The sequence below is a fragment of the Lagopus muta genome, chromosome 5 (assembly GCF_023343835.1).
Source record: "Lagopus muta isolate bLagMut1 chromosome 5, bLagMut1 primary, whole genome shotgun sequence".
Taxonomy (NCBI): Eukaryota; Metazoa; Chordata; class Aves; order Galliformes; family Phasianidae; genus Lagopus; species Lagopus muta.
The window spans coordinates 37,752,567-37,774,594 of NC_064437.1; the positions used below are offsets into that span (position 1 = coordinate 37,752,567).

A 22,028-nucleotide genomic window follows, 5' to 3' on the forward strand; every position below is an offset into this window, starting at 1 on the left:
GTATTAAATCCACTCTGCTCAGAAAAAGCCACTATAACAAGATCAGGAATAGTTACGGAAGCCCAATTCAAGAACAGAACGCCATTATGAATGGCAAGAAAATGTCCACAATAAGAGGATTATGTGCTGTGCAAAAACAAATACTTCTCCCCCCCGCAACATGCAACCTACCCAATATGACATTTTAGAATAGGATGTGCATATGGTTGTGACATGCAAAGTAAATCACGCAAATGGTAACCAGTTTTCCAGCATCATTACAACACATGGGCATTTCGATCGAGGATGAAGTAAATCTTACTGAGCTATGGTGCAGTCTAGTTGCTACGTCTAACTTCGACTCTCACAGCAGTGAGTCTAAAGAATCCACCTTTCTCAGAACTACATGAAAAATTCAGTGCAATTTAGGATTTTCTGGGCTTTTGTGATCATTTGCAGGAATTCTAACAGTCAGTATTGCACTTTTTTTTTTCTCCCCAGCAAAAAGATATGCTGGGATCATAATTTTTTTGAAGGGCTATGCTAGTCCTAAGAAAATGTTGCCTTTGGCCTAGATTGGCAAAATGAAGTGTTGGCTTCAGGGAAGCGGAAGGTAACTGGCTGCTTCAGCAGTGTTAAAACTCCACAGAAAATTTAAAGCCATTGCACAACAAAAACTCAGTACACTACATGACTATTTTCAAACATGCTAGAGTGCATATCAATTTTGTGAAAGTGATGTGAAGATATCTTGGAAACAGTAACGCTAGCAGGGAAATTAGTTTCAAACAAAAGCCATACACAGCAGGAGGCATCTAGATTATTTTAGGCACAACTCCAAGCAATAAAGCTCATTTAAAGTGCAATTCTGTTTTTTCTTTTGTGTCTATTCACTTGTTAAAACATGTAATTGCCTCTGTACACACATACTGAACAGTAGTTTTAATACTTCTGTGAATACTGCACAAAAGAATAAGACATTAAAAAAATGCAATAATCTAAAAAAAACCCAAAAATTTAAAGATATAAAATAATTTATGCATTTAGAACAATCTGCACAAGTACTGATTATATATCTGCACCTTCCATAAGGTAGATAAATTACCCGAAAATACTTACTTAATCCCATTCTACAAGCTGTACAAACACCCTCTTACCTGTCTCCCCCCCAACTCCTATCCTTCACCGAAGTGAGCCTTCAAACTTCACTTCACTGCTACTCTTCCCCCTCGCCTATCTGCTGACAGGCTTTGCTCATACTCTGGACTTACTATACATGCAACAGAGCCTTTCCTGGGAAAGTCAGAAGAGCTAAAATACTTTACAGGGATGTGAGGTTAGCAGCTGAATACAAACAATTCAGACTAGCATCTGTCTCATCCGTGAGCAAATCCCAGTATCTCCAGCTCAATGTCTCTCTAATCTTCAACAGAACAAAATGGAGAAGTGCTATTTATTAACATCAAAAATTATGATCAATTTATGCCCCTTTAACAGGGAAGAAAAGCCACCGAATAATGTATTTTTGTTATTCTAAAAATAAAATGAAGAGCCACCTTCTGTATTCCAAAAATCCTAGTAATCTCTCTGCTTCGTTCCCAAGTTTTCAGTAAAGGTGCAGTCAGATGGATGTCTGTTCTTTTAAATGTAAACATACAAACTTTAACATCACTAAACCAGACTGGTGACAATTCCAGAATAAAAAGCAACAAAATTCATGGTGAAATATCCATCAGTTGGATTAAGTGAAAAGAATTATTATTATTATTATTATTTTACATAAAAACACATACAACCAAAAATAAAATCAGCCTCTCTTCAAGGAAAGTGAACATAAAAACCTTCCGCAGAAATCTATACGGACCAGAAAACAAACTGGGAACCTGACCATTCCCTTGGCAGTTTTTCAACTCTTGAGTAACAAAGTTAGCTGCCAGGAGCTCATTTGGGAAATATTCAAAAAATCATTATCAGAAGTACACGTTTACACTGAAGGCCATCTAATTCAATGCTCCGCAAGAAAACACTTTTTTTTTTTCTTCTCCTGGAGAGTATTTGTAACAGCAATCTTGAGTTGCATCTATTTTCATCTTGTATCAACTACAGCAGTTACTGTTACTCCTTACTTCTAGATTACATTATCCTCAACATAGCCCCTTCAATTACCAGGAAGTCCTGTAGGCCTCTTACTTCAGATTCTTAGAAGCAGTTCTGGAATGTAAGCCACCCCTAACTCCTTCCTCCTCCAAACCTCTCATTTTTCTATACTTTGACAGTTAGAAGAATTTACAGCACGATGAATCCAAACCTTTGGGGGACACTCATTATGTACCGAGAAATTCAAATTGCATGCATTTTCTCCATTTACCCATCCAACCAAGGTATCCATAAGGATATCCTGAGTTGAAGGGCTGATACAACACAACGTAATTGTGGAAAATATTTATGAAATGTCTATGCCCATTCACTTCATTTTCTCAAAGAAAATACTGCAATATGCCAATGTCCTAAGGCCAAAGCCTAGAACAAACTTTTACTGTATTTCATTTTTCTGTCATCATATGCTGTACACAAACAGATTTTAAGTGAACTGTAACAGCCTTCTGCTGCTTATCTTAAAAACAACTCAAGAATAGAAAAAAAAAAAAACCAACCCCAAAACATTAACATCTACTATTCAGTGAAGGGAAAGAGGAGAATAGCAGATGGGACATCACATTAAGTTTCCAGAACACGTGACTGGATATGCATATATTCAACTCACAGCTCATGTGTTATGGTCCCATAGTTGCACCATGATGGGCACATTTCCACATCACTTTAAAAAAAATAACAAAAAAAAAAAAACAAACTTACCCTATAAAGCCGAAGAATGTTGATTTTTCTGTTTTATTTCCCCCCAAATGCTCCTTGCCAGTTATCATGCACTTCTTGAATAATTACAGAAAAAAAAATTTTACAGAAAAACTCCCAAAACAAAATGCACATCTCTGAAAAACTCTTAGAGTACCAGCTCTCGATAAGGACAAATAAATTGGGTTAATTTATTATTATTTAAAAATAGTTGCTTTTTTAATACAAGTTTTATTACGTAAAATAGTTTCAAATCCTTACACATATGGCAAAATTTGTGCAAACGTTTCAAGTCAGGTACTTCAGAGTCTTTCAATATTAAACAGAAATCAATAAATACAAACAGTACAATAAAAGTTAAAATATATCCATTAAAATGCATGTTGTGCAACCTCAACATAGGTGTTATGGACCCCTAATTCCCCTGGGCTCCTTACTTATCAATTCATAAGAGCCTGCATTGCAAGGTTTTGCACAAATATCCTTAGCACTACATTTTGAGAATCTACCCAGTAATGTGCCTATTACACAATAAAAACATACCACAATATCTTAACAAATGATGCTGTTTAAGAGAGAAGATCCATTTCACCATGTGAAACCTGTTGTCTGTGAAGAGTGAAAACTAGATAAATAAAGAACAGAGCAACTTCAGATTACAGCAAAAACAACACAAACCACTCAACCCATCCGATTAAATAACATTAAATATGTCAGTCTTCAGATAATGATAAATACGAGGATTTTTGCATAGGCCTCTGAAATACAGAGTCAGAATTATGGCCAATAAAACATCTGCTAATAATTCTAACTTTCTACCACTCTAACCTAACAAGTCCTCAGAACCAAGTAGTTAAACTGAATAAGAACCAAGAAGTTTAACTGAATAGTAATTTCATTGTCTAATTACTCAAGTTAACAGAGGTAAGATATCATTTCTGCCCTCCTGGAATACATAGTGCAGCATTCTGGTATTCACGGCCACCAGGCTTCAGTACTGAGATCACTGTGCAATACAATTAATACAGAATTACAATATAATTTAACACTCTCAAGAACTGCTGCACAGCTCGTAACGTGAGCTTCAGAACAAAAAAACAGAATATGCAAACACTAAAGGAAAACGCTCTTTTTGCTATTCACTCAGGCTGTAGATGAAACAGCCTCAATGGCCATCAATACAGAGGAAGCAATTTAACTTATGACATCACCCAATGAGACGTAGATATGTCCTCAGTGTGTCTTTGGCTTAGGGAGGCGGGAATGCCGACTAGAGGGCAAACTGTCCCCAGAATGCAAAGCGGTGTTCTGTGTTTGCACATTTTCCTTTCTCTGCACTTGTGGCTTTGGGATGTTAGTTTTCAGACTGGTGCTTTGAGGCTCTTGAGACACCGACGTGGATTTCTGACTGCTCACTTGCTTAGATTTAACAAAGGATATAGTTGGTGGGCGAAGTTTGGACGCTTTCTGACTCTGTTTACCCTTCAGGTCCTCTGGACCAGACGTTGGCTGTAGTTGAGTCGAACTACTTGATGGTAGAAGCTCAGGTTCCTTGGAAGCAGAGGAATGATTTGCAGACCTTGCGAGTACGGCCATTGTAGGAGGCACTAAAGCAGTTGGGGGCTTTGCAATTCTTGAAGTCTTTGGCCGAGAAGCCTGGTACATGAACGAGGATTGACCTTTCACAGCTACCTCAGTCCGCACCTCTCTAGCATCAATTCGTGTAGAGGTCTGAAGACGAGAACATGATAGTAACATACCTTTTTTATCACTAGCCACCTCCCCAGGATCTTCAGTATATTTATTTTTCACATTTTCCAAATGCAATGTATTCTCATCTTTTATGCTTAATTGTGTGTTCACTGAAGTGTTTACACTATTCAGGCTATTTCTCAGAGATATATTTGCAGCATTTTGATTCTGATGATTGCCATTTTCATGCACACCATGTTTAGAATATTCACTGGGGGCCTCGATATGTGGCATTTTTATTAGTTTTCCCTGGACGAGGTCTGTGGAACTGGGAAGGCTGCTGGAAGGCTGTAGTACTTGAGGCTGTAAAGAGAAAAGAATGCAGTAATATGTTAGGCAAAGAAAGCACCAGATAACGCTCTGAACCCCAAGTATGCTAACTGGATGCTTGGTAACAGCTGTATATCTTTTATAAAAGTAAAACATTTTACTTTGGTAAAATAGGATGGTTTATGGGACATGAACAAATGTGATTTGTAACTTAGGTGGAAAAAGTTAAACCAGTACTGGAATACACAACAATAAAGACAAAAAAAAAAAATAGTGTAAAGTAAGAGACATAAAAAGATTTGGTTGATGGTTTTACCTTAAGTCTGCAGGACATCCTATCAACAACACAAAAATACTGTTTAAATTCTGATTTGAAATCCTTAAACAAATGCAACAGCTATCAGACTATCCATCTTCTAGCTTCTATACACTGTGTACTCAAATTAGCTACCCCAAAGCTTCCATCATTGCTACATACTGTACACACAGGAACAGAGCTTATATAAAATATATTCATTTGCATTAAGGTTTCCCTGTACTGGACAGTAGTTTACTTCTGATTTCCTTCACATGCAGAACAGTAAGCAGAAACAACAAACCCAGTGAAGTCCAGAGAGTTATACTACATAGCTATAAACATGAGGAAGGTGTCCCTTTACAGTTCTCACCCAGTTTTCTGACACTGCATCTTTCTTTCCTCATGAATAGAGATAAGCCCCTTTGCTGGGTGAAATCCGGGACAGGGAGAGGACGGCCCAAGGGCAGCAGAAGTTCACAAAATACCACTGCTGGGGACTAAGCAAGCACAAAGGAGGGGAAGTAAACGAATTTACAGCACATTTTCTTTGCATAACTGATGCCAGAAAATTGGATACAGGTATGCTGTAATTAGGTTACAGAATAGATGCAGCAAACTGCTTGATCTTGAAGTGAATTCAGATGGGCTGGTATAGAAATGATCTTCAACAAAATAGTATAACAAAGTACATGTTAAGCTAGAGATCACATAGTGCTACGCTAATAACCAAAGAGAGAAAAATAACACAACAAAGACATTGTATTTTGCCAGAAGAGACATTTTAGTACTGGACAAGAAAATTGCCAGTACTTCTTCTGGATCAGAAAGTGAAGTCCAAAAAGGACAGGTCATTTTTATGGATAACAGCAGTGCTTCAATTTAAATTAAGGTGTAAGGTGTAAAGTTTAAGCTTGCTTCCAACTACCAACTGTCAAGAAAATACCCGTGGAGGGCAAATTACTGTGAGAATTCGGAGTTTCTTCATCAGGCTCTGAAACGTATGAATAAGCAGGTTTTGTCTCCACCAAATAGCACCACAGCTCTCCTATTACTTCACAGTTTTGCTGCATATCCTTCTTTCCTCTGTCTACCTCAGATTCCCATCTGACTATGTAGAGAAAATGTTATGCACAGGGTAAGCTCTGGGGATCTACAATTCAGTCAGTATCCCTCCTGATACTTTTCATCCATAATAAATAACCACGCTAATATTCACCAGCAGTGCCTGTGAACAAGAGAAACTCGCCCAGGTGGCTGGCAGGGCCTTTTCCCTTGTATATCAATTGGCTTTAGCTACAGTGTGCTGCAGCCTCCACACACTGCATGAACCCTGCTGTGCCTCCCTGTCCAGTGTGAATCCGACACACTTCTCTCTCATACTTCTTCCACCTTTGGCTATGAACTGCATTGTGGCTACTGCAATTGCTGCACTGGTAGCGGTTAGGAGACAGAAACACAGAAATCAGAAAAAAAGGGGAAAAAAAGAAAAATTACAGCTATTCCATGACTGAGGTGACCTCACTGTCTGAACCACTGAGAAATTCTGCAGCACATTCAAACCTGGCAACTCTGTCCATGGCAGTGTGTTGAAACTACATGATCTCTGATGTCCCTTCCAACCTGAGCTGCTCCGTGATTCTACAATTCTATCATTTGTAAGTTTTCTTTGTTCCTTCCTGTAAAAAGACCTTAACATGTGTACAAACACAAACTAAACCTTAAACCTGCACACAGGTCTTGGAAGAATTACTGAAGCCTGCAATGCATGGCAAACCCCAAAACCAATTAGAACTTAAACTATACTTTTTAACAAGCTTCAAGTTTGGATGATTTTCTCATCTTCTTTATAAAGGAACTCAACTGCAACAAGCTAGTCCTATCCATGAAATTTGCTGAAACTACTTGAATCCTGACTAAATTATAGTGTGTATGCACATAGTCAACATGTTTAATGCATTTGCTTACAAGTAAAATACAGTCAGCATAAAAGAAGCAACATTTGTCCTAAGGGATTTGAGTACAACTATTCAGGCACTCTCTTGAATTATTATTCTCAGCTTCAAAATGTGAAACATTATTCATTCAGTCTTTTTGTTCTTTTCAGGTTTAGCAGAGACTATAATGATATCAATGCACGCTAAAATTCTATAATGTTTCTAAAACAAGAGCACATTCCAGGATTCTTTAGATTTTCATCTTTCATCTTGTAATATTTCTACTGCAAACAGAATCCTCAGTCATCATAATGAGAAAAATTAATGGTAATGAGAGAAATACTGAGGTGCTTTGATCTAATTCCAATTTGCTAGCCACCTTTTTCCACTTAAAATACACCAGTCCTTGTAAGAAAAGGCAACATCTAAGTTGGACCAGTGACATCAATACGTGAAGTGAGAAACATGTTGAACAGTCTAGAATGAATGTACTTTTCCATAACAACCTATTTTTTCTGAGTGCTGTCAAATGCAAAACCATCCTTCTTAAGCAAGCAATCTTACAGGAAGTACTAAAACAAGAAGTAATTCTAAGTTCTAAAAGTTACAGCTTTGTTTAAGAAATCCTACAGATATTAATGCTGTTTTTCAGAGTTTCTGTAATGGGTTACAGAAATTATTATCCTTCCAGCTTATGAGATGTTAGCCAAACTGGCTTATTGTTTTGAGAGCACACCTACAAAAACAAAACTGCTAAAAACGTGCACAGAAATCAAAGCAAAGCACATATTATTACTGTACAAATACTTAAATAACTGATTTTCTCATCTAATGAAGAAAAAAAAATTATGTTTATAGCAAGTAATATTATGTCGAGTTCAAATACGTAAACAACACCAAAACCTTTCCTTTCTCCTGGAAAGGGCTTCTAAATGCCAGTCTCAAAAAACGCAAATTTTTCCTGACACTACAAATCCTAACTTAGAAACTAATTATGCTAGTTATACTAATCAGAAAAAAATTAACTTGCTGAAAAAGAAAGTTAATAGAAACAACAGAGAAACAAGCTTTTGATAATGCTGTTATTTCAAGGTTTTTGACAGTAGAATAGGTATTATTTAGAGTTTTCAATTTGGACTATTTTGCATTAATGCTTTATGTAGAAAAATAGCCAAATACATCCTTCCCTTGTTACCTTTCATAATCTGAAAGGGTACAAGCAACATAAGATCTGTGAGGTTCATAATTCAATCAGAAGACAGGTACGTGCCCAAAATTATAAAGATGGCACTAAAGATATTATATCATTTTTGCAAAGTTTTTTTTAAATACTGCACTATTTCCTAACTTCATATTTCCACTTACTCAAAGTCTGGTCAGTTACCAGAAATGCAGATTATCTCAAGTTGCTGCACATCTAAGATGACAGTGAAAGTAGAAAACCACTTCCAAAACATGCAAGTTCCTGTTCATGAGGTTTTAACACATTATGACTAAGCTATTAGTCTAAAAGCCAGTAGAACGCTGCTTGGTGAAATCTGCCACAAGGAGGAAGAATTAAAAGATAACAAAGCATTTCCCCTCCTATGAATAATACTTCAGTTCATAGAACTCCTAAAAATTTGTCACCTATCTTGCTTTAAATGCACGAGACAGTATTTCAAGGAGATGGACCACAACTTGGTGGAGACTGTCATGCTAAGATTTCTTCTTTTGTCCAAAAAAAAAAATATCCAGGGAGACAAAACCACCTACATTCCTTTCTGTTCCTGGAATGTAAAGTTTGATGCTCAAACTTATTTCTAGTACCACGTAACTGAGGACAGCTAGTTCTCCTCAGAAAGTACAGCAGACAAAATGCCTTGTGAACACACTGCAAGACGAAGAAACGGAATTTTCTGTAGTGGCAAAAGCTTCAACTGCTTGGATATATTGATGCACCAATCAAGATCATTCAATTGGAGTTCCTACCACATCAGCCTCGGGGATTTTTCCTTGTTTCTCTGATCATCTATTGAAAAATGCCAACCACATCCATGAAGAGGTTTATCATTAGTATAAAGGTATTGAACCACTGAGATAGTTTTCCCATGCAAAACTAATGAAGATGTAAATAAGCATGTTATACTGATAAGCAGTTATGTCAATGCAGTCATAACAGTTACAGGCACTGCACTATCTCTACTTTAAAATTCCCTTCATTTTTGCTTTGGTTACTGTTTCTCCAATCTGAATACCCATCTCAACTACCCATACAGTATCTCTGCAGAACTAAATATAGACATTTTCTCCCTGCAGTAATTTGAGAAACAAAGGAAATGAAGGAATGAGAAATAAAAACCACATGCACATCTCCAATAGACATGCATCATGCATAGGGCAAAAGAACAACAATAAAATGCGTGAGGAGGAGATGGGAAGAAATCTGAAGTTGTACTGTACCACGCTTTATCACAGAAGTAATGGACTAACTTCTCAACTCCTTGCCAATGGCATAATGGGAAAGCAGAGACAAGAAAAAGACAAGGACAATGATGTCAGAGGACCAAGACAAAACATTGAGCAATTGCCATGACAGAACTGCAACTTTTCATCATTTAAATTGCAATTAGCACATCCCACATTTGTTTTTCACCCATCTTCCAGAAATAAAGACAGCAATAGTGTTTAAGTAATGCAGCACAAACCATGTTTACAGCAAAATCCACATGGAATACCTCTGCTCTTTTAACTTCAAGTCTTCAGCACATTTAATCTCTTACACCTCAAATACCCTTCAGAATATTAACCAGCATTTGTGTATGATTATAAGCACATACATCAAAAATACCTGCATCCAAACACATATATGCTAGATACCTAACAATAAACAACATCATAAGTTAAACTGCGTTACATATTGCAACCTTGTTGACTGCATCCATCTTCCTTGCAACTCACTCATGAGTCTGAAGAGACTCCAAACTAACATGTCTTCTTTTTGGAAAAGGAGCAGGGAGGAACACAAACTCCACCACGTATATGCTTCATTTTCCGATATCACATCTCTTTGCCATTGCACAGGACAAGCTGTCATTTCACACACCTCTATTTGAAAATGCAGCCTTGCTGGAAGGCTACATGGAAAAGCTGTCACTTTCTATAATCAAGATTTCACACCTTAAATCCGTAGTATTTGTTAATATTTTGATTTTTTTTCCCCTTTCTTTTTCTTCTAGTTAGCTGTATTAAACCTGTGTTCCAGCATCATAAAATAGCATTTGGTAGGATGGAGTATGACATCAGACTATGAGATATAACAGACCGAATCTCTCCCCTTTCTTCAGACCATCATTCACCACTGTGTGAGGGAACAAAATAATAATATGGTATAGCATGGACTCTTCTGCATAGTGCATGTATAAACAGAACTTTCTAAAAAAAGAATTGCTGAAAATAATATAGTACATCAAGGCAGGCTTTTTGTCCACAAATTCAGATATATGGGCAACTAACAGAAAAGTAAGGCCATGTAACTGCACACTGCATGTATTTAGTTGTGTTGTGAGAGCATAAAGGACAATAATGTCTTTTCAGGACATTTGTAATAATTCATCACTCTCAGAACTTCCAAGTTAATTTTCTGAAGCAAATTTGTTCTGTTAATATGAAGGCATCGCAAGAACCTAAATTGGTCAGGAAATTCATGTATTTATCGTGGAAATTCTGCTAGAACTACTTTCGTTACCTTTATTTGTAATTCTTATATACAAAAGCTCTAAATACTTTTCCCATGAAGTGCTTAGAAAACAAATGTAGACAACTGCAGAGCTTCAGGTGAGCAAAAGAACAGCTTTCATCTCTATTCTGAAAGGAAAATGTAGGTAGGTGCTGAGATACACTGGTATTATATTCTTATATTGTAACAATTTATAGTTGGCTTATTGAAAATGTAGAATTTCTAGAGATGCATTGTTAAAACTCCAGGATACAAATACGAAAGTTTTGAATGGCATTGGAGAAAGTTTGCTATGTCATCAAATTATATCCTATATACATAATACACTAATCAAGTTCAGCACACCTGAGTTACTGGAATAACAAAACCAGTTTCATTCTTAAAAAGAAATCCACACACTACTGGGAAAGTGTTTATGAAATATGGAATGCTGAATCGTCTCCAAGGCTGCTGAAGCAACAAAATATACAAAAACTCTTCTCCTTTGAAGTACAAAACATGCACATAATTCCAAAGCATGGAAAAAAAATAAATAAATAACAAACCCTCGAATGGATGGATCTTAGGGCAAATTGGGCTGCAAGCACACCAACCTTGAAATCAGTGCTTACAGAAGAAGCATATGCACAGAAGTATTATAATATTTGACAGCAGGGGCACATGTGATCAGCAGAGACTGCTCACAAGCGGTGTCCCACAGGGGTCAGCCTTGGGACTGGTGTTCTTCAACATCTTCATCAATGACACAGACAATGGCACCGAGTGCACCCTCAGCAAGTTTGCAGATGACACCGAGCTGAGTGGTGCAGCCGATACATTAGAAGGAAGGAAGGGAAGCCAGAGGAACCTGGACAGGCTGGAGAAGTCGGCTTATGAAAACCTAATGAGGTTCAAGAAAGCCAAGAGCAGGGTGCTTGAGTCAGGGCAATCCCAGGTATTTATACAAATGGGGGGAAGATCTCCTTGAGAGCAGCACTGCAGAGAAGGACTTGGGGTCCTGGTGGATGAGAAGCTGGATACAAGCCAGCAGTGTGCACCTGCAGCCCAGAAGGCCAACTGTGTTCTGGGCTGCATTAAAAAGGGGTGGCCAGCAGGGAGAGGGAGGTGATCGTCCCCCTCTACTTGGCTCTTGTGAGGTCCCATCTGCAGTGCTGTGTCCAGGCCTGGGGCCCCCAGTACAGGAAGGACGTGGAGCCCTTGGAGCGGGGCCAGAGGAGGGCACTGAGATGAACAGAGGGCTGGAGCAGCTCTCCTATGAGAAAAGGCCTGTTTAGTTTGGAGAAGAGAAGGCTCTGGGAAGACCTCATTATGGCCTTCCAGTACTTGAAGGGAGCATATAAACAGAAGGGGAAATGGCTGTTTATGAGGATGGATAGTGATAGCACCAGGGGGAATAGTTTTAAACTGAGACAGGGGAGGTTTAGGTTAGATATTAGGAGGAAGTTTTTCCACATAGAGGGTGGGGACGCATTGGAACAGCTTGCCCAAGGAGGTTGTGGATGCCCCATTCAAGGCTAGGCTGGATGTGGCTCTGGGAAGCCTGGTCTGGTGGCTGACGACCCTGCATAAACTAGATGATCGTTGTGGTCCTTTTCAACCCAGGCCATTCTATGATTCTATAATTAGCAGTCCAGCAGCCACAAAATTAAGTAAAATTATATCAAACAACTAGATATGACTGGTTTACAGACTTACATTCTTGATCTACAGTGTTTCTAAGTAGCTATCATCTATCCATAACACTGCAAATACTTGCATCATTCACAAGTGCAGACGCTGTCTTAGGTTTGGGATCCTGAATCTCACAGTGGTTGAGATTGGCAGGGCCCTCTGGATGCTGGCCCAACTCTGGCTCCAGGGACCTCCAGAGCAGGGTGCCCAGGGATACCTCCAGGAGGCTTCTGAAGACCACCAAGGAGGAGCCTGTGCCAGTGCTCCACTACCAGTACAATAAGGAAGTGCTTCCTGATGTTTGGACAGAACCTCCCACATTCCAGTGTTCAAGTTTGTGCATAATCTATGCAAAAGGCTAAATTCCAATTATCTCTGGATGAAAAACACTGCCAAAACACTCCTTCGTGTTCCCATCACCATCTCAATATTATTGCAAAAGAACTGCTCTTTTTTTTTCTTCTCAGTGGCGATACCCAGCTCATCTCTTGCCTCAATTCCCTCCCTTTGGCATTCCTTACTAAAAGACAGAAGACCTAAAATCTGTCTGAACCAAAAGGAAACCTAGTATGGAGGATCCATCACTAGCAAAGATGCTAGTGATAACTCCAGTAACTATTCATTTATAGAATCTAATGTGTAGGATGTATACTTAAAATCCAACCAGCTTTAGTAATGGAAGTTCACTGTGGAATCCTTGAATAAGAGGCTGCTGCAGTGGGTGGAAAAAAAGCAGGAGCTCAGAACCGCTAAGAAAGTAGAAAAATGACATGACACAGAGGTGCGTATCTGGGAGCTCAGTCACTGCTGTCAATTCTGGCTCTATGATTATTAAGTTCCAGAACTGTGGTATGTACATGCTCCTCAGATTTAAGACCAATCTTTTCAAACTTCAATTCCCTGCTGATATGGCAGCACACAAGCCATGATGTGCTACTGTTAACCTCTAGCCAGAAACAGAACACGTGATGATCAGCATTGGGAGCTCTACATTCACTACATTTACACACAGGCAAACACACAAACAAAGCATAACCTTCTATTGCAAAGAGAATAGCCTATGGAACAGGAAGTGCATTCCTGGTGAGTTGATTAAATGAATATTGTCACAAACGTCAAGAGAGTATTTGAAATACAATTTGAGATATCTTACAAGATTTTCTTTTCTTACAGTTGAAATAATTGTCAGGATTATTTCAAACTGAAATAAATGCAAGCTTACTCTTCAGATCTCCACCAGCCCTGGAAATCTTACTTTTTCCAAAATTATACTGCATTTCCCATCCAAATACACTCTTGGACATTGCTAAACAAACACTGTAATTTTCAAATTACAGTGAATTTAAAAAATATAACTTTGCTTTATTAACTAGTTATATTTCTTTGAACAATTATCTGTATACAATGCAATCCAAAGCACAAAATAAGACTTACCATTTCTCTACATCTACGTAAGTGCATATTTTTAAAATCAGCAATTGTCTTTGTTTTGCAGATCCAAGCCAAGAGAACAAAAGCATCTTATATCAGCCCACACTTTAGCTAGCACAAAAGCAACGTTAGCAAATCATGCAAGTCTTGCAACAGCCACTTCAATGTATTAGAAGTATTTTTACAAGAAACATCAGGAGAAAAAAAATACTAGTTTCGGGAAAGCCATTCTGAAAAGTTAAGAAAAATTATTGTGAGAGGCAATGACAACTACACTGTCACCAATATCTTTTTATGTACATCCACAACATATTCGTGTAAATACATCCACATACGCATACATGCAGACTTATGAGCAAACAGAACAAATGCAAATGGGATAGTATATTACGGCCATGAAAAACAAAGGGAAAATGCAGCAAGCAAGATTTATGTTAAGACAAGACTGGAAACATGGGACTACTCCGGTTTGCCTGAAGATCTGCTGAAGTGGATCAGCATTCAGTAACCGTTACAAAGCTCTAAGTTGTAGTTGCTGATACGCTGGCTGAAGGAAGCATTTTGGTTAGCCACAGACTGTTGTGTATGCCTGTAAATCTGCCTGAGAAAGGAGGATACTACAAGATGAACAGTGCGTGCAAAGGGAAGCTTCTACTGGAACACGGTGAGGGAGATGAGTGAGAAGTACAGACTCACTCTGTCTGCGGTGCGGTGGAACAGTCCGAGGGATGCCCTGGAATGAGCCCTGCCAGGGAGAGAAGGAGGGAGCAGAATACCCACCCTGTGCAGAAAGAGAGAGGGGGAGAAGTATAATAAAAAAAGAGAACAGGGAAAAACAAGACACCAAAAAGCCACACCATTCTTTTCTGTTTTCCCCCAGAAAGGCATCAATATATTTACAAATTTTTCTACTTTGTTGAGGTAAATGTGAGATTCTACTGAAGTCCACAGGACGTGATGGCATTGTGACACCCTAACCTAGCCAGAACTCTTATAATACACCTCCATTTTTATTCATTAAGTATGTACACAAATCTGTTAAAGTTGGTTGTTTTTTTTTTCCAGGAAGAAACACAGTAGCTGAACTTTTCAAGTTGAAAATGCATGCTAAAATTTTTATTTTTACAGGTTTCAGTATGTTTCTTAAATGCCCTACCAATTAGTACACTGGCTAACAACACTGATCCTCTAGAAAACCAAACAGTTTATAATTAAAAAGACTTTATCAGAAAAAAATGCCCAATAAATGCCAATGCTTTTGAGCCCATCTTTTGATAGCATTACTGATTGTGAAAGAGGAGGCATGACACTGACCTGCCTGCCTTGCACTCTGCTTTAGGAGCTTGAGCCCCCTACTACAGGATCAGAAAACTGTGACTGTATATGTTGATTACTTGTAGGTTTGCCTATCAGATGTTTCAGATCATCACAGAATTGACAAGAGGAAAAAGTAACTTTATGTGTATATTTTTCTTTCTACCCATGCCTTTAAAAGATGCCTATCCAAGTTGCCCTCTCAAATTGGATACTCTTGATGTTCCATTCCAGCAAGTCAGCTTTAAGTCTTTACAGCCCCTTCACTGTTTACCAGTGGAAAATCTGTTACCAAGGGTTCTGGAACACTGCTTCCAAGAGTAAGGCCTTTCCTTGCTTCCAGCTACCAGTAACCAGCAGACAGCAACAGCAACCATTTGCAGCTATTTCTTCAGATAGCGGGAATTTCATACCTAAACAAACATCTCTATCAAAAGAACCAGAAAAATGGTTTGCCCCTCCCCTCTAGTTTCTCTGCTAGCCTGTTGCACATCTCACTGCCATGGTTGAGAAATAGTATTTTATTTCCATAATTCTTTTCAAAGTTTATTAAGTACCATATGATTTCTACAAATAAACAGTCTGCTTTTTTTTTTGTTTTTATCCTAGTGCAAGTTTAAACATTTCCCTGACCCACCACTTTTCTACATCTAGTTAGACTTCATACATCATTATTCCAAGTTTCGTTACTGTTAAGATGTAACTTAACATATCCTTCTAAAACAAGTCATGGAACTTGCCAGGTAGAATACTCTTAAACTAGAACAGAAAACAAAGAAAAAAGTAGAGAAGACTCCTTCATTCTTCTTCAGAAGAAGAGTTGTAACAATTACTTAAGAGAAATCACCAGGAAAAAGTTCACTGTCATCTGATAAACTCTAGATGGAGATACTGATTACTTCACATGTCCTCACAGTCTGCTCTCAGTAGCCATTAGGGTTCACACAATTTTTAGACTACTGCATGAAAGAACGCTCCTAGCTTTAGCAGTATGACAAAACAACATAAGATAATGCACCAAGACTAGTATTAAAAAACAAATATTCCTAGGCACAAGACAAATTGATCCCTGACTGATGAGACATGAAGAAAAGCTTTGGATATCCACAGCACTGTACAAAACACCACATTTTTCAGGCCATCTGTATACAGTTTGCTCACATTGCATCCTACATTATGTCAGCATGGAGGAACAATAGAAAATGACTTTCATTCTCTAAATATAGTCCAGGCTCCAGACAGTAAAAAGGCCAGTTTCACCGGTTTCATCTTGTAGAGAACTGTTCAGGTTGGTAACGTGTTTTTTTGTTGCTGTTGGTTTGTTTGTTTTTTGATTGCTTAGTTTTTGTTTTGTTGTATTTTTTTTTCCTCCCCAGACTTCTTTGATATTTTAATGTATTAAATTAGGAAGAGTGGCTAAAGTTTTATACCCTCTTCCTTCCTCTCTCTAAAACGAGAGATTAAGAGCAAGCAAGCTGAGCTACTTAATAGCTATGATACTATTGTAAAAGTGAAGAAATATTTAGATGTCTTGATACATTTCAGTACCTTTTAGGCATCCATATTAACACTTCAAAGAACAGCCCTAAATCCAGTCTGCTCAGTAATTATTCGTGGTATTTAATCATTATTGGTTGACTGAAGTAAATGGAGAATGGGCAATTAACTTGTTTCAGTATCTTGCCTGCTAGACTGAACTGCTCTCCAGGCATGGCTCAGTTCCCCTCTCAGAAATGCCAAGGAACATCTTATAAGTTGAGAAGCAGACCTAGTTATCACTCTGGCAGCAGACTTCAAAGTTCACATTGCTCCATACAGACAAGTCTCAAACAAAAGCTGAATTTCTCCTTCGTAAAAATCAAAAGCATTGCCTAATTGTACATCAAAAGAAAGTAATTAAAAATCAACATCAATGGAATCAAATAGGGAACAGGAAATACAGTGCTGGAGATTTATTAATGTATTATAACTTGCATTGATTTTACAAGTGATAAATATTACACTGATCCTCTACATAAATTACATTAAGAGATAGCTATCTGACATTAAGTCTGACTTAGGAAAAGATGGCTTTTCTTTTAACAGTGTACAAGACTCCAGCAAAGAAATTTACAAAGCTTTTTCTTTTTTTAAAAAAGCCTCATACTCATCTCCCTCTATTAGCCAAATACACAATGGATTTTTCTCAGATGCCCAAGAAAAATAAGCATATACACACTAATAAGTATGTCTCTTCAGATTATAGAACATATTTAACGTACGCAGAAAACTGCAGTTTCTTAATAAATAGCTTAGTTATCAGAAAGTCTCTAAAACCAATAAGCAAGCAATAGCAGAATTAAAAGATGAGAATATTACTTACCTACGTTTTTATTTTAAAAAATAAACTTAAAGATGTTTGGATTTTTCAAGGTTCTGCAGCTGTGATACAAGTCTTCCCACCTGCACCTCAATGCCAGGCAGAAGCCTCAACAGATCCTCCCCCCTCAGCTATTACGTGCATCAAGGCACTGAACTTGAATCCCATTCCTCTCATTCCCCAGATATTGAAACAGTGAAACAGCAGAAAAACAAAAACCCACAAACAAACAAACAAAAAAAAAAACAGTAAAAGAATCCTATGAGAAAAGTAGAAAAGTGACTCAGAGTGTTAACTATCCACCAAAACAAAGTCCGCACAAACCAGAACAAGATGAATGGCTTCCATAGATCCTGACAAATTGTACCATCGTTGCTAAAAGCTTTGTGAAGTTTTAAACCAAACTACACTGGGAAACCTGTTTGCTGTTGTTGTTCTTAAATTTTAGTAAAAAATACTAAAATAAAAAAAACCCTCATAAAAATATAAAAATATCACCACCAGACTTTTCCAGTGCTATAAAGAGACTTGAACCTTGGAATAACCCATCACATGAATAAAAGGAAATGCAGCATAACCAGGAAATCAGGTCTAGGCAGCACAAGTTCATGAAAGCAGATCCTGCTTGACCAGCCTCATCTCCTATGACCAGGTAGCCTGCCTTGTGGATGAGAGAAAGGCTGTTCACATAGTATAACTAGACTTCAGCAAAGCCTCTGGCACTGTCTCTCCCACAGTATTCTCCTGAGGAACCTAACAGACCACAGCTTAGACAGATACACTCCTTGCTAAGCAAAGAGCTGGTTGGAGGGCTGGGCCCAAAGAGTGGTGATGGATGGAGTTAAATGCAGCCAGTGACTGGTTATGAGTGGTGTGCCCCAGGGGTCAGCACTGGGGTCTGGCCAGTATCTTTATTGATGACCTGGATGAGGGCACTGAGCACACCCTCAGGAAGTTTGCAGATAACACCAAGTTAGGAGGAAATATTGATCTGCCTGGGGGTAGGAAGGCCCTACAGAATCATCTGGACAAGCTGGATAGCTGGGCAGAAGCAACTGTGTGAGCATTAACAGGATCAATTGCTGGGTCCTGCACTTTGCTCACAACAACCTCATACATTGCTACCAGGCATGAGTTCAGAATGACTGACAAGTCGCAGAGAGGACAAGGATCTGGAGGTGTTAGCTGACAGCCAACTGAACATAAGCCAGCCGTGTGCCCAGGTGGCCACAAAGGCCGACAGCACCACGGCTTGTATCAGAAACAGTGCAGCCAGCACAAGCAGGGATCGTCACCCTGTACTCAGCTTTGGCGAGGCCATACCTTGAGTATTGATGTTCAGTTTTGGGCCCCTCACTACAAGAAAGACATTGGGCCCTGGAGTGTGTCCAGAGAAGGGTCTGGCGCACAGGCATTATGGGGAGCGACTGAGGAAACTGGAACTGTTTTAGTCTGGAGACAAGGAGGCTCAGGGAAGATATCATCATTCTAGACAAGTACAAAAGGGGGTTAGCATCCTTTTCCAGGTAACTAACAATAGGATGAGAGGTAATGGCCTTATGTTGCAACAGGGGGAGGTTCAAATTGGATATTAAGAACATTCTATTCTCAGAAAAAAAATGGTGATGCATTGGCACAGGCTGCCCAGGAAGGTGATGGAGTCACCACCCCTGGAGGTCTTCAAGAAAAAGGTAGATATGGCACTGAGAGACACAGCTAGTGGACATGGGTTAATGGTTGGACAAGATGACCTTAATGGTCTTTTCCAAGCTTCATGATTCTATAACATGCTTCTGCCACAGCAGGAGAAGAGAAAAATTTCTAAGCTACTCCTGTTTTAGTAGTCTTAGGCTATCAGCCAAATAGTGCAACTCTTTTTCCATGGGTACACCAATATTCAGAGCTATTACTATTAAGAGAAATTTTTCCTACTGCACAGAAAAATTGCAGGAAAGATCCATATGTCTGGAGGTTTTGAGCATTAATAAGATGATCTTTGCTGTCTCACCTAGCATTACCAGTTGCCCCAGTTGTTACAAGAACACATCATAAAGAAACATACAACATACTCTAAGCATCAGTGTAAACCAAATGTTTTTGCAGCAGTTGCCTTTTGCTAGCCCAGCAGCAGGAAGATGCAAATAATTAACCCTGGCATGCAGAATGGTGTCTGACATGCAAGTGCTCATGAAGCACAGGTATGGAACTCAGTTCCTTCATGTGGAACAAGTGGCACACATTCACTGATGCTTATTTAATATTGATGGAGATGAGAAGTGGATGTGAGCACAATGAGGGGCTAGGTGGTAACATTTCAGCAGGAACAGGAAGAACAGCATATGCAAGTTTGTCAGAACCTACTCAACAAATATGAGGCTAAAGGTGAGTTTCCCGGATCGCAATTACTGGTGACAAGATGTGGTGCCACTACAAGCTGGAGTCAAAACAGCAGTTGATGGAGTGACGACATGTAAACTCCATCAAAGAAAATGTTCCAGGCTCAGCCCTCAGCAAGTAAAGGGATGTGCACTATGTTTTGCAATAGGAAAGGGGCAATCCTTTTGGATTTTCCTGAAACAGAGACAAACCATAAATTCTGACTACTACATTGTGACACTAAGCTGAATGCTCAAATTTCCAGAGTCAGGGCAGAGAAGGTGGCAACTTTTCTCTTGCAACATGATAAAGTCAGGTCCCATACCAGCTTGAAGACCATGGAGAACATTGCAATTCTTGGCTGGGCTGTCCCACCACATCCAACATATCAGTCTGTATTTGGGGCCTCCTGACTTTTATCTGGTCAGACTAATGAATGACAGACTGCGTGGGCAATATTTTCTTAGCAACAAAGCTATCACAGCAGCTGTGAGACAGTGCACCACTTACATTGGTGCAGATTTTTATGAGCATGGCATGCAGGCTTTTGTTTGTTGTTGGCAAAAATGTACAGCTAGTAGCAGTAACTATGTTGAAAAGAAAAAAAAAAGGTGTTTTGTAGCCGAGAACTTGCTCTATCAAAAAGTGTTATTGTGCCCTTTGTAGCTGTTGTAGTTTCCATGAAAATAAATAGGAAGCATTATTTCAGAGCAACCTTTGTATAACAGAAGAACAAGTGAACAATAGAGAAGTGCTTGACAATGGCAGAAACCTGTCTTAAATGTGAAGATAAACACACACTGATTAGGCTTCAGCATCTGGGGGTTTGAATTAACAGTTGCAGAGTCAAAGCATATGAAAATCTAAGGCCAAGGTGAAAGAAGAAACTCAAAGATGACAACAGAACACAGAGGCAGCCAAATGATTATGAAGGTTTACTAAAACTGTGTGAGAGGCTTGGCAAAAGTACGCTGGAACAATATTCTAACGAAAGGCAAAGTGCAGAAGAAGAAATATAGCAAGAATACACATGCTCCCACACACAGTGTTTTAAAAGAGACGTGAATGAGCTTATATAGGAAGCAAAACTTGATCTTATCATTACTTCTCTGAGACAAAGGAAGAAATCAACTCTTACCGCACTATATTTACTGTTCCCAGGGCATGGGGGAACATTCAAATTAAGAAGATGCTAAGGAACTGATCTCAGGGGTGAGAATCCTTTACAGGCATCTTCGTCTAAATTCAAGGTTTTATCATTATTTGCTCAGATTTTCAGCATCTGCAAACAACCTTTCCAGTCCTAGAAGCCAAATAATTTGTCAATATAAAGCAAAAGCTTGACACATAAACCTGATATCGGAGAAGTATTTATTATTACTGAAACAGTGCTGCAAACCTGCCAGACAGTTGCAGCAACAGATGCCACACTGTAAGCTTTCTCCACCAACACCGAATTCTTCAGGCAAATTTATATTCAGTATGTTCTCCAACGCTTTATTTACTTCTATTTTTCATCACAACTAAAGAAGAGGCACATATTGACTGGAAGTGAATTAATTAAATGAGATCCATATAAAGTCCTTCCAGAAATGTCATGATCCAGCTCTGTCAGTCAATAATTGCAGAAGACTTTACTCTTGAGGATAGCTAACCAAAAATAATGGTTCCCCCTAATTTATCACTGACTGTACAGACAATAAAACTACAGAATGTAGTTTTGAGCAGGACACTACATGGAAAACATCTATGTAACAGAGGGTGGCTGGGCAACACATAGCTAACTATCAAATCTCAATTGCTCAGCTTTCAAAATGAGTTTGAAGAGTGAACCTAAATTTATATAGCTTACATTTACATACATGTTTATCTTTGAATAGGTAGAAAAAACCCAAAAGCTACTTTCACAAAACTGTGATCACAGATAAATTCATTACTACATCAGGATGGGCCATTTTCAAGAAATGTAGAAAGAAACAAAAACATCTGTGAAAGAATACAATTAATGATACTTACAAGTCTATTAATTAGGGAAACCATAATGCTAGCAAGATTATTAGCTATTTTAAACAG

The 22,028-nt window shown here is 38.6% G+C and overlaps 1 protein-coding gene across 4 annotated transcripts in view; it reads right to left on the reverse strand.

Moving 5' to 3' along the window:
- Positions 1 to 431: 431 nt before the first annotated feature.
- The window catches only part of CCSER2 (coiled-coil serine rich protein 2), a 69,594-nt gene continuing 47,997 nt past the window's right edge, over positions 432 to 22,028 (reverse strand). For 2 of the 4 annotated variants that reach the window (XM_048944227.1, XM_048944225.1), the window contains exon 10: positions 432 to 4,887. In XM_048944227.1, the coding sequence (XP_048800184.1) occupies positions 4,066 to 4,887 (822 nt within the window). In that variant the 3' untranslated portion in view covers positions 432 to 4,065. Of the gene's footprint in view, positions 4,888 to 9,528; positions 9,569 to 14,602; positions 14,688 to 22,028 lie in introns of all 4 variants that reach the window. The other 2 variants (XM_048944228.1, XM_048944229.1) reach the window with 2 other exon arrangements.